This window comes from Gastrolobium bilobum, unplaced genomic scaffold (genome assembly GCF_033153095.1).
Source record: "Gastrolobium bilobum isolate Gb01-03AN ecotype WA unplaced genomic scaffold, APGP_CSIRO_Gbil_v1 utg25468, whole genome shotgun sequence".
Taxonomy (NCBI): Eukaryota; Viridiplantae; Streptophyta; class Magnoliopsida; order Fabales; family Fabaceae; genus Gastrolobium; species Gastrolobium bilobum.
The window spans coordinates 10,286-24,423 of NW_026895977.1; the positions used below are offsets into that span (position 1 = coordinate 10,286).

The following is a 14,138-nucleotide window of genomic DNA, read 5'->3' on the forward strand; positions in this document are numbered from 1 at the left end:
GCCCACTGGTCACTACACGTTAAAAATGTCCTATTTTTTTTCTTGATTCTCCCTGTACAATTTTTTTTTTGAAATGTTGGTCTTGTGATCTTACCCAACTTCTCAAAATTAGAAAGAGTGAATCCTTTCATTTTAAATAAAATATAACACGATCAACTGAGAAAATTATAATATAAATGGGTCGATGAAAATAGAAGAAGAAAGAAAAAATATATTAAAATAGATAATTATAAAATTATCATCATTATTTATCTTTAAATCATTGTAATTTTCTTATATAATCAAAATAATATTCTATTTAAGACGAGAGGATGCATTATAAGAGATAAACTTTGTCGGTGAATCCAAACAAAGAACTCACTCTGCCCCACTGTGAGCCCCACCTATATCCTAAAGGGATTTTTGTGTCCTTCAAGTCAATGATTCATCACAGACAATAATTAATTTAATTCCAATTGTTATGAGTGGGATCTAGATTGATTGGGATAACTTACGTCCGTGAGCGACTCACGAGAAAGAGAGTGTGGGGTAGAAAGTGGGTTCATGATATATAAGGGCATCATCATTCATTGGATTTTCAGGGAAACATTTAGTTCCCTTTTGCTTGTTTTCAAAGGGGCTAGTAGTTACAGTATCTTTGATACATGGGGAAGTTTCCTCTAGCCAATGTGTTGATCCTTCTCTTGAACTTGGGTACTTTGCTCAATGTTCTTGCTTGTCCTTATTGTCCATACCCATCTCCTTCTAAGCCTCCAAAACACCATCCAATAGTGAAGCCACCAATTCACAAATCACCAAAGCAGCATCCTATAGTGAAACCACCGGTTCACAAACCACCAAAGTACCCTCCATATCATGGTGAGCCACCCTGTCCACCACCCAAATCATCACCAAAACCACCTTATGTTCCCAAGCCTCCAGTGGTTAAACCCCCTTTGCATCCACCTTATGTTCCAAAACCTCCAATTGTTAAACCACCAATAGTGCATCCACCTTATGTTCCAAAACCTCCAATTGTTAAACCACCAATAGTGCATCCACCTTATGCTCCAAAACCTCCTCATTATCCCAAGCCCCCCATTGTTAAACCACCAATAGTGCATCCACCTTATGTTCCAAAACCTCCTCATTATCCCAAGCCCCCCATTGTTAAACCACCAATAGTGTATCCACCTTATGTGCCAAAACCACCTCCATATGTGCCTAAACCACCAGTTGTGAAACCTCCCTATGTGCCTAAACCACCAGTGGTAACACCACCTTATGTGCCTAAACCACCGGTGGTAACACCACCTTACGTGCCAAAACCACCTGTGGTAACACCACCTTACGTACCAAAGCCACCAGTGGTAACACCACCTTACGTGCCAAAACCACCAGTGGTAACACCACCTTATGTGCCTAAACCACCTGTGGTAACACCACCTTATGTTCCAAAGCCACCAGTGGTTACACCACCTTATGTCCCAAAACCTCCAATTGTCAAACCACCCATTGTTTTTCCTCCTTATGTCCCTGTACCATCACCACCCTATGTGACACCACCTACCCCACCAGTTGTTACACCGCCAGTGGTTACACCACCATCACCGCCAGTGGTTACACCACCAACACCGCCAGTGGTTACACCACCGACACCACCAGTGGTTACTCCACCAAGTCCTCCTACTGAAACACCATGTCCTCCACCACCACCAGCACAACCAACATGCCCCATTGACACTTTAAAGCTAGGTGCATGTGTTGATGTTCTTGGTGGCCTCATACACATTGGAATTGGTAGCAGTGCTACACAAACATGTTGCCCAGTGCTTCAAGGGCTTCTAGATTTGGATGCTGCTGTGTGCCTCTGTACCACCATTAGAGCCAAGCTTCTTAACATCAACATCATAATCCCCATTGCTCTTCAGCTCCTACTTGACTGTGGCAAGACTCCACCAGAAGGATTTAAGTGTTCATGAGCAAATTAATATATTTATTATAAAGGTAGTTCCTATATATTTTGGATGTTCAACTTTAAGTGTTCAGGGATAATAGTAACACTCTTCAAAATTATTGTTACGAAATTATGTGTTTTTGAAAGAATATATATATATATACATATATATATATATATATATATATATATATGAAAAATATTTCTACAGCCACTTTAGATAAAGTTATCTATATTTACCCTATACAACTATCTACTACCGGTAATACATAATTATAATATTAAAGTTTTTTTTCTCTCAACATCAGGAGACAAGTTCTGAAAAGTGACTGAGGAGAGAGAAAAAAAAAAGTAACTTTAATGTTATAACTATGTACTATTTTTAGTACATAGCTATAAAACTCTGTACTAAATTTAGTACATAACAATAAAGGATAGTTATAGATAAATTTAGATAATATATATATATATAGAGGTAGGATCTTTTGACACCGGTGTCAAATTTGAAGTTTGACACCTCATCTGAAGGTCGTTAGATCAAAAAAGATCAATGACATCACATGTTTACAAATCAGAGTCGTTGATCTTTTTTTATATAACGACCCGCAGATGTGGTGTCAAATTTCAAATTTGACACCGGTGTCAAAGGATCCTACCTCATATATATATATATATATATATATATATATATATATATATATATATATATATATTTCAGAAAAATTTAGGAGGGGTTATCGGGGGTCCTACCAAAGCCAAGGGCAGACAAGTATATTTCTTTTTAGGATATAAGAAAGAAAACATGTTTAATAAATGTAATCATATGCTTTTCATGAAAATAGATGTACTGTATACGATTATGATCAACATCTTATCTTTTTGCATGAAAATTAGAGTTTTATTTGTTGCACTAAATCAGAAAGATGACATGCATGCACATTTTAGCGCTATCTTAACTTTCATTAATTGAAAATTAATAAAATCAAACAACTCTCCCTTTTATTTTCAAAATTTTATATACATATTTTCTTCGACAATCTGTTTTCACATATTCTGATAAATTTTGAAATAGTTAAAGTTATGCATATAATTTCATTTATTAAGGAAAACCTATGTAACTTAGTTTGTTTTGTTACCGAATAAATAAGAAAATAAAAATATCATGTACTGTCTTCTCTACTTCTGTATCAAAGTCAGTATGTTATGGAATCCCATGTGACTTAGCTGTCTTTTTGTGCCTAATGTTTGCAGGAATTGCATCACTTTTGCAAGGAATAAGTTCTTAACAAGTTGAGAAGATGTAGTGAAGAAATTGTCTTAGTTTCTCGTTCATCAAGTTGTATTTGTATACCAAAGGCCAAGAACATAAAAGTACTACAAGGGAAATTGTTTTCACACTAGCTAGTTTTATGCTCTGCCTTGTTCGCAAGTCGTAAATTGCAAAGGCTTCCCATTTATTTTCTCTGCTTTTCTTTGTCTCTTAGTTTCATTGCGTGTGTGGCTCTGTGTGCATGTCAGGGTGTGTATGTCCACCCGTGATTGTGTTGGGAAATGTATAAGTAGTGTGACATTAGATTCTCTTCAAAACGGTTATCATGTTACACGTTTCTTCTTCAATGCATTGCCTTTAAACAATTTTTCACAGTGGGGAGTTTTTGGAAATTGGAATCATTCAGTTTCACACTAGTTATAAATTTAATGCATTTTTTTTTCCAAAAGAAAAAAGAAAATGCATTAAATTGGAAAGAAAAATAATATTAAAGTGCTTTTCTGTACCAAAAAGATAACGTAAAATTATTCATTGTTACTGATCGACTAAAACAAATGGCATTAATTGAATATTACCCTACCATATTAAAAAAAAAAAATTAACTTGTTTCATATGTCGTTAAATTGGATAAAAAAATAATTTGTTAATATGCACGGTAAAATAGATAATTTATTGATTTCAGTAGTATTTTTGAATGTTATAAAAATAGGACCGATCCGGTCGGGTCGACCCGAAAATCGGTGAACCGGTCACGTAATCGGTTTGATTTTCATATTAGACCGGCCATGTTACAGAACTGGTGTGACCCGGCCGATTTTTGAAAAAATTGGTGACCCAATCAGTTCAACCGGTGACCCGGCCTGGTCTATAAAAAAAAGATTATTTTCGTAAATTAATGTCTTTTTTTTTTAATCTCAAACACAAATGATTTATTTTCTTTTAAAATATTTGAGTGATTTGTAGCTTATTAACTTACATAGATTATATACCTACAACAAAAATATTATCTTGATTATGCAATATGGAGAGAATTTTGATTTGATTTATAATTAGAGATATCATTTACTGAACCTGAAACACTAGTATCACAAATATTATATGTTTGATTGATCTTTTGTTGGACAATGATATGCAATTTATTATTTTCATATTAAAATATTTGAAATTAGTATATTTTTTTACAAGTATTTAAGCATATTTATCATTTTTTAATATAAATTATAGATTTACATATACTTACCGGGTCATGCGGTTGAACCAGTGACCCAGTACCTCGACCGGGTCAATAATCAGGCCGGGTTTAATAACATTGATATTTTCTCTTCTGGTAAATATTTCAGTAGTAATTTTAATTAAAACAAAATATATATATATATATCATTTGCAATTCAAATTATATTTTGATTCTATATTCTACCACATATATTTTCGTTAAGAAGTAATTATAAGAGTCATCGCCGTGTTTTATTTGAACTCACTACCTCTTAATGGAAAATCAATAAAATACATCGATAACATATAGCTATATTAGAATAAAATTAAACATAAAAATAAAGACATAAATTCGTAATATGATAAGAGTTTTACCATACTTATCCTTTTAAAATATCTTCCTAAAATTTATCTTACTAATTAATACAATATTAAATAAAAATATATACATTTAATATATTATAAGTAACGCAAAAAATATGTAATAAATTTTTATTTGATAGTTAATAGGATTATTAGAATGATATATAATTATTTAACGTTTTTACTAACCAGTTAAGTCATTTATTAATAAATTAAAAATAATAAGTATTTAATAATTTTTTTTTTGATATTTTAAAAGCTTTAAAATATTTGTCATTTTTTTAAGAAAAGATTAGGAACATTTACTAATGCAATTTTAAAAACCATTTATTTTAAAGTTAAACTTTAAAATAAATACTATTGCGGATTAACTTCTCAATAACGCAAGGAATAAAGTTTAACTCGATCCGTATTAAAGCTGCCTCTCCGTGCTTTCTGTAGTTTAAGGTGGGAAGAATGTTAAAAACAAACGGGCTTCAAATTCTTGGAGTACTTGAATGCATATGCTTCCGTACGAGATTTTTATTTTATTTTTTTGAGATTTCTTCACCAATTCTTTTATTATTAGATTAATCCAGTTGAGTCGGTAGGATCAAAAGGGTAACAAATGTGCCCCTAACATTTTTTTAACACATGCATATTCAGAACTCATATTCGAAATCACTAGTTAATACCCTGCACCTATAGTCCGTCCATGCACCTATATATATATATATAATCCTACCGTTTACAGTTTATTGAGATTCCTTTTCTTTCTTTTTTGTGTATTGTTATCTTTTTTTCTTCTTTTTTTCAAATATACCTTAATTATCTTTTTAAGACGAGTAAGCTTCCCTGATATCCCTTGCTAAATTTCCATGCATCAATTGAGCCAATTGTGTATTGTTATCATTAATTTTAATTTTGGATTCTATTTACAATCTAACTGCCAACGATTCTGAAATAATTTTAAAAAAAATTATGATTCTTCCTAAAAAATAATTAAACCACTTTGAAGGTATAGTTATAAAATTAACTTTTGTTGCTAAGGTACGTTACCGATTAGATAAATTAACCTTTCATATTATGGATAAAGTTTTCGCTATATCATCTTCAATTTTTATTCTCACCCATATCGCTATTTCGTAAAAGCACTTTGGAGCTTTGAATTCTTATAAATAACATAACCCTAATACGAATAGAAAAACAAGCGGGTTGTTCAAATCAAAGTAGCTGCCATATATACTTTCTGTGTTTCTTGGTTACATAAAAGGCATTTTTTCCAATATTGGGTAGCCAGCTGTTGTTTTGGCTGCATGATTACTAAAGCAATGGTAGGTGTATTTGTTTGTTGAGTATATAGTACACGTTTTTCTCTAGTTTTCTCTATTTTCCGCTAAGTTTACATGCATCTCCTTTTAATTTTCTAAAGAAAATTACAAAAATTTATCGTGTCCTATACCAGCATGAAGAATGCAAAGATTACAAAATTAATTATGTTCGACTGAAATTGTTAAGGACAAGTGCTCTCTTATTGTAAAACATTGATTGATGCACATAAATCTCCCCTCACATAACCATTGGCGGAGCCGGGATTGGAGGGAAGCCGGGACGCAAATTAATTTTTTGTTTTGTATAATATTAGTATTTTCTTTACATATTGATCTCATATCTTCATGAAACTCATTTAGATAATTTTTTACCAAAATATTGACATTTAACAATATTTCGAAGACTAAAAAAATGTACTGTTGACCAGGTCCAACAAAAATAAAAAGTAGTTTAAAGCAATAATTAAAATAAAAAAAAAGAGTGCATTAACTAAAACAATATTTTTAACTACACGTTTTTGTTTTTACAAAAAAAATAAAATAAAAAACTGCAATCAAGTTGTCCCAAAAAATGAATCTTTTAAGTTAGAGCAAATCCATTTTCTCTATATGAAACCACTACACACAAAAAAACACAACAATGCCAATGAAAAGAAAAGTGAGCAAAAGAGTGGCAAAAAGACCAAAGTTTTCATTAAACGAAACATAGCATATGAAAATAAAAAAGAAAATGCAGAAAAGGTTACACATTACACACATACATTAGGTGAAGTGGAGATAGATTTCAACTTGGATCTCAAACCAGAACTTTCAAAAAAAGCACGTTTAATAATAACATCAATATCATGTTTAGCCTTTAACTGCATTAATTTTTTTTCAACTTTTTTTTGAGAGGGGGGCGGCCGCCCACCCTAGCCTCCCCTTGTCTCCGCCTCTGCACATAACTTGTACAATTAAGAATGGTACAATAGATCAATATCATTTTATACCGATATAAGTTATTGATAGAAACTCTGTTCCTAATTCTAAAAAAAAAAAAGATATTTGTACAATTAGAGGAGATATTTGTTGAGAAACAAATTCCCTAGACATAGCTTTAGGCACATAGACTTGAGTGAGAAATCATTCATTAGTTCTATCTTCAGACATGAAGTGGACTTCCAATGCAACTAATTACAAGTGCCTAATGAATCTAGCTCAAAGTTTCCATAGACATATGGTAAGTGTATGGGGTCAGAGAAAAGTACTTCTTAAGACATCAAGATGTTGACAATATTGGTTTGTTGATCTAGTTTTGCTGTTGAGCATTTTTTAATATATTCATTTTCATAACACTTGGGGGGAAGGGAAATTACAACCCAACCTATTTCTTCTATTGTTTTTAACAAGTACTTTTACTAATTTGTTTCACTCAATTTAGTGTTTCTAAATTACTGTTTTATGCGTTAAAAGAAAAAAAAACCTCTTGAAAAATTTCCTTTAGTTATTCTTTCAGGTATTTTATTTTTTGCATCAACTTAATCCACAATATAAATAGAAAATTCTTTCAAAAACAAATTTGTAACACCAAGTTTAAGTCCAGCAGTTTTGATTTTATTTTAATTTTTCTCTACAACAATTGCAAAATATTTTTTATGTAAATACACCATATCTCTGAGAGAACAATAATCGGGTTTTAAATACATCTTATATTATTTATTGACGCATATACTTGTGCGATTCTTGCATAACCATTCCCAAGGTAACAAAAACAAACATAAAAAACTAAATGAAAATGAAAGGAATGTAAATTATTGGAATGTAAATGACAAAATCCAAATAGCAGAATATAAACAATTGCAGAATATGTAAATGACACCCATATGTAAACATCATATGTAAACAAACAATCAAGTAAAAGTTGCACGGAAATAAACTTGTATAAACATCAAATTGTATGAAATTAAAGTGAAAAAATATTAGTTACTGAAATGTTAAAGTTACAAAGAATAACATAACTGACAAGAATGTAATTGGGAGAGCATAAACTTACGGGTAAGGTAAATGATAGCCAAATGTAAACAACTTAATGTAAACCGACAATTACATAAAAGTTACATTCCAATTGGAAACTAGAACATCGCAAGCTCATTTGCTTTCTTAATTAATGCCTTCCTTAAACTAAGTGATGAATTTATTTTTGTAAACAAGAAAACACAAAAACTCGAATCCTTTGTACACAATCTGTGTTCATAAATCAAACAAAAAGCCAAAGCATAAAATGAAGCAAAGCTTCAGAATTCAAGAAATTCATAGTAAGAATGATTGATTGATTTATGCAAATAATTCCAAGTCGAATTGGAATAATTTATCCAAGATGATTTGTCTTCAACCGGTATCCATTGATGTCGGACAATCACCACCTCCCAAAATATAACAAAATTCATCTCTTAAGGACGACACTTTCAATCAAGAGCCCTGACACAACCAAATGCTTTAAGGATCACTCAATGACAACCGAATGGCATCAAAGTGATAGTATGTAAGCAAGGAATAAAAAATATTGTGAACATTTTCCTAATTCTTGATCCTATATATAGACTATGAATTGTCAAGGAAAAAACCCATTCATTTAGCAATGAAAAATCGTCAGCATTGTGTTTGGTTGTTGAGATAGAGCGTTATAATTAAGGTCTCTTCCACCACCCTCATTGTTTATTTGGGACTTCCTTGTGGTACATGTTGGGTTTAATATGCTCTTTTCACTTAAGCCCAATGATTTTAGTGAGAGTGAGCCCAAAGTCCAATTTTAACCCATGAAGCTTAGGGTTAGTTTTGGATTGGACAGGGTATATAAACACACTTTTCTCCCTTGTGCCTCAAGGGGTTACAGACATCAGAAACACACCAAAGAGGCAGACGTTCATCATTTGAACAGTTGCCCACACGACTCCCTAATCCCCTTGAGTCATAGCCTAGAAGATCAACCGCAGAATGGATTTTGCTACCGTTCGTGGTGCGTTGCTGCAGATCGTGAGGCTTGAGAAGGAGAACGGAACGTGAGGAATCGTCACGCTCGCTTCTTCACCCCAGGTAATCAAAGCGGTGTTCTTCATTCCTCATCACATCGGTACGATGTGCTTCCGCGTTTCTGATGATATACCTTCAATTGGTATCAAAGCCGGATTGTGATGGGAATTTAGATCAGCTTTGATTTATTGATTTATTTTTGTGATTTTGAAAATATGGCACCTTTATTCTGTATCTGTTATTGAAACTCATGTTTTAATTCTTTATAGTTCATTTTCATAAAAGTTTAGATTTTAATCGGTAAAAATGCTTTAATCCATGGTTAGGGTCTCTTGTGTATTTCTCGATTTGTAACAAGGAGGCTAATCCCATATGATTAGGTTTCCTCCTTGTTTTTTTTTTTCGGAATTTTTGTGTATTTTTCAATATTTTGTAAAAATTCAAGATCGAGAAACCGCGAGGAAGATGCGCAGTCAGCACTGTCGGAGACTTTTCGAGGACTTCCCGATCTTAGAACGGGGAGATCTATATATGGTTGGAAAGAGGACGGAAAGACGAACGCAACGGTGGGTGGATCTCTGCCATCGGAGACTCCACGCTCCGCCACGCGCCTCCACAATAGGCTGAGAGTGGCCGCCACTCTCTGGCAAAGAATGGGAGAGTGAGGGAGCGTCCGGCCACCTTTTTGGGTGGTTCCGGCGGCGGTGCACTCGTCTCTATGTGGAAGTCCTCCCCCTGGAGTTTCGGCCTGATTTGAGTTCGGGTGACGACGCGAAAGACCTGACGGCTAGGGTTCCTCTTTCGCGTCCTAGGGTTTTTCGTCAAAGGATTGGGTCTTTGGGCTTTTGGGCCAATGGAAACCCTAAAGGGGCTTGAGACAGATACTATGGGCTAGGCGAAAGTTGAATTCCAAAGTTGTAATTTTTTATTTTTATTTTTATATTTTCTTTAAAATAGGAAGGCCATGGATTAAAGTAATTAGGATTTATTATTTAATGCTTTTATTGAATGGTATGAATTATATGTGCGATTAACATGATATTTGCGATAACATGTCATATAGGATAGGAAGGTGCCATATTGCTGCATGATCACATGTCATACGTGCATATTTACTATTATGTCATTACAGACTAGGATGATAGTATATGCGCGTAGTTTTTGATTTTAAATATTCCGGTAAAATAAAATTATGATTATTATGATTTTGGAAACAAAATCTAGATTAATGGTTATATTAATTTCGAAATTTAATTTAATTATTATGATTTTGGTAAAATCTAGAATAATCAAATTGATTATTTTTGGAGTTTAAAATCAAGACAATTAGTAAGAAAATTTCCTAAGAGAATTCTTTTATTTTGCGAGTAATTTGTGGGTCTACTAAAATGGTCATGTGTTAAACACACGCTGCATACCACAATCATGTATCATGATTGTGTGAAGCACACGCTGCCTATCATGACCGGATTTTAGGACCTTAATGATTTCAAAATTCAGATAAGCTAAGTGATGCACGTTCATCGGCGCTCTTGCTTACGTAGTTTTTGAAATCAAACAAAGGATACTCTCAATTAAATAATTCTTGGAAATTGGAAAATATTGCTTATGTTGAATGGAAGGAGATTTAAATTAAGAAATTAATTTAACCTTCAAGCGCATTATAAGGACCATTAATAAAATAATCATGTGAAGTCTTATCGAATAAGCATGATTGGATTTTATTAGATTGGACCTAAATAATTATGGGAGGAGATTTAAATTAAGAAATTAATTTAACCTCCAGGCGCATTGTGGGCCTATCAATAAAATAATCATGTGAGGCCCCAACGGATTAGCATGATTGGATTTTATTGGGCCTTAATAATTTCAAAATTTTAATAAAGTATTGTACGACCCATCGTTGATAATACTAAGTTATTAAAGATAATTTTGAAATTAAACAATGAATTCGACAGGGCTTATGAAAATTCTCAAACAAAAATGTTGAATGGGTGAAGGTTTTAAAAATTAATTAATTTTAAAACCTGCGGGCTCCATTTGTGGGTTTATTAGTGAAATGGTTATCGCTGAAGCCCCATCGGATAAGGATAATCAGATTTCACTAGATTAAATCTTAATAATTTCAAAATTTTAGTAAAGTATTGTACGACCCATCGTCGGCAATGCTTAGACACTATGAATAATTTTGAAATTAAACAATGGTTAATTACATTCAACTTTGGTAAAATTGTTAACCCTCCCATCGAGGCTCTGGCAATGGCTCTCAAGGCCCAAATAACAATTTTGGTTTTTACAAGTGACTTGCCCATCGTAAGCCTTGTAAAGATAAACTGAAGGATTGTTAACAATAAACAAGAGTAGTTATGAGAATCTACTTTCACTTTGTTTGTTTATTGCATTATTTGTTTGTAATTGTGTGCTTTATATGTTTTTCAGAAAATATCTTAGAAATGATTTTGAGTCAAAAACCTCTAGATGGTACCAACTATGAATAAGTGAAAAGCAAATTTTTGATATTGTTCTAAAACAAGGAAGCTAAAATTTGTCCTGACAATGCGAGGGCCATAGCAACCTGCAGAGGATGCGTCTAAGGAAACTAAGATGCATTTCTCAGATTGGGAAATGGCAGATATGGTAGTTCGCTGCTATGTTATTGTCAGTCTTTCCAAATATTTGCAGAAGAAGTGTACATGATTAAGAGTGGAGTAGAAATGTTTCAGACTCTTAATGACATGTTTGCTGCGTCTAGCAGTTCTGCTAGATAGAATGCAGTCGGTGCAGTTTTTGCTAAGAGTCTTGTTAAATCCAAGGGAAAACCCAAGGGTGGTAACAAGAACAAAATAACTTGGTTATCAGTTGTCAAACCAATTGCTATGAAGAAGCCGCAAGGCAAGTTCTTCAAGTGCAGACTGAAGGGACACTGAAAGAAAAATTGCCCAGAGGAGATGAAAAGAACCAGACATGGGTATATTAAGGCCTGATCAGTGAATGAATCATTGATTCAGGAATCACTTATTATGTTTGTTACTCTTAGCAGTAGTTCAAACATGGTATGCCTGTCAGTAGTGGACAAAGATATTTTAAGCTTGAAAATGGGAACTTGTGTCTGCATTTGCAGCAGGACAAGTTATTATTTATAAGACTATGGTTTTGGGTGACTTTTTATTTGTTCCGGATTTCAAGAGGAATTCAATTTTTGTTAGTTGTTTTGGTTAAAACATGGTTGACAATGCAATTGATTCCTCAGTTACATTTCGAAGTTCATCTTCGTCTTGTTTATTCTGGTACATTGTTTAAATAGTCTTTATTACCTTTGTCCTATACCCCCCTAAATTTTTGTGTTGAATGGAAAGGATGATGAACAAGGATTTTCACCAAAGAAATAAAAGTTTCAAATGAAACATAACTTTGGCTTTTGTGATTGAGTCACATTATCTCAAGTAGGAAACATGTTTTAGTTAAAAGAGGGACTGAAAGTTCAAGAATCCCTTAACTAACAGCTACATGTTAGTCCTATTTGGAAGGTAAAGTGGCCAAGCAATCCTACAAGGACCAAAAACGTTTGCGCAACTATTCAACTGGAACTAGTACATACTAATGTATGTGGACCAATTAGCGTTCAGACCAGAAGAGGTGATGAGTACTTCATTATATGAATGTTTACTCTGGATTTGGACAGATAAACCAAGTGCGCCATAAGTCTAAAGCTTTTGGAAATTTCCAAGAGGTTTAGTCTGAGGAAGAAAAGCATGTAGGTGTTCAAATCAAAAACACTTTGGTCTAACGAAAGTGTTGGCTACCTGTCTGGTAAGTTCAGGTCTTACCTGATTTAAGAGGGGATAGTTTTTGTAACTGTCAACTCTAAGAACGCGTTAGTTGAATGAAGTTGCAGTATGCGAAAATCAAACATTTCTAGACTTGGTGAAGATCATGTTCAGTTATTCATCTTTGTCAATGTTGTTCAAGGGAGATGCCTAAGAGAAGGAAATGTACCTTCTTAACTTGATTCCGTCAAAGTTTGTTGTAAAGACACCTAAAGAATTATGGAAAGGGTGCAAGCCCAAATCAAACCATATTCGGATTTAGGGTGCTATGGCACACGTCCTTCAACAGAAGTCAAATAAGATGGAATCTTGTATGGAAGAGTGCATATCTTTTGGCTACCCTAAGAAAACTAGGGATGATTTTTATTTAGTCTTAAGGACAAGATAATCTAAGTGAGCACTCACATGATTTTCTTAAAGGATGACTAGATGAGAAATTATAAGCTCTTAAGTTAGGTTATTCTTGATGAGATTTATCTCAGCTCAAGAATTTCCAGAATCTCTAGAAGCTTCATCCACTGTTCCCTTGATTGTTCAAGAGGGGATAGATATATCTCTAAGTAAACAAACAAGAGAACCATGATTGGAAATTCAACATGATAATATATAAGTGAAACTAGTAGAAATATTAGTATCATATGTAAAGGAACAATATCAAGGATAAGCGAATCCTCAAGAAATTGAAGATCCATCATTTGACCCACTCTTTGTTTTACCTATAAATACACAAGATCTAGTGCAGTACATTCGTAGTGGGAGAGAACCTTGTTAACTCTCAAGTTGTCTCTTGTTGAGTGATATTGATCCTACTAGTTACGATAATGCACTAGAAGATGTTGTTGATCAAGTGTTGCTCAAGCTATGAACAATGAGATGAAATACTTGTATTTCAACTCCGTTCGGTCCTAGTAAAGACACCAAGAGGGCTAAAACCCACAAGGTGCATGTGGACATAAAAGGCAAAGAGAGGATGGACAGGAAGGTGAAAACCTTCAAAGCTAGCTTGGAGGCATTTTTTTCCAGACGTCATGCTTGAGTCTATCCACATTCTCTTAGTTGCTATAAGTCTCAATTATGAGATTTCATTTTGGGAGTTGGATGTCAGGATATCTACATACAACAACCAAAAGGGTTTATAGCAAATGAGTAGGAACACACGATATGCAAGTTGTGAAAGTCTATTTCATAGACTTAAGCAAGCATCCAGGTCT

General features: G+C 33.5%; 1 protein-coding gene across 1 annotated transcript; it reads left to right on the forward strand.

The window, feature by feature from the left end:
• The first annotated feature begins 644 nt into the window (after positions 1 to 644).
• LOC133297091 (36.4 kDa proline-rich protein) lies at positions 645 to 1,973 on the forward strand. The gene has a single exon (XM_061496155.1). It carries the CDS (start codon positions 645 to 647, stop codon positions 1,959 to 1,961), a length of 1,317 nt encoding a protein of 438 aa, XP_061352139.1. The 3' UTR covers positions 1,962 to 1,973.
• Positions 1,974 to 14,138: the final 12,165 nt, after the last annotated feature.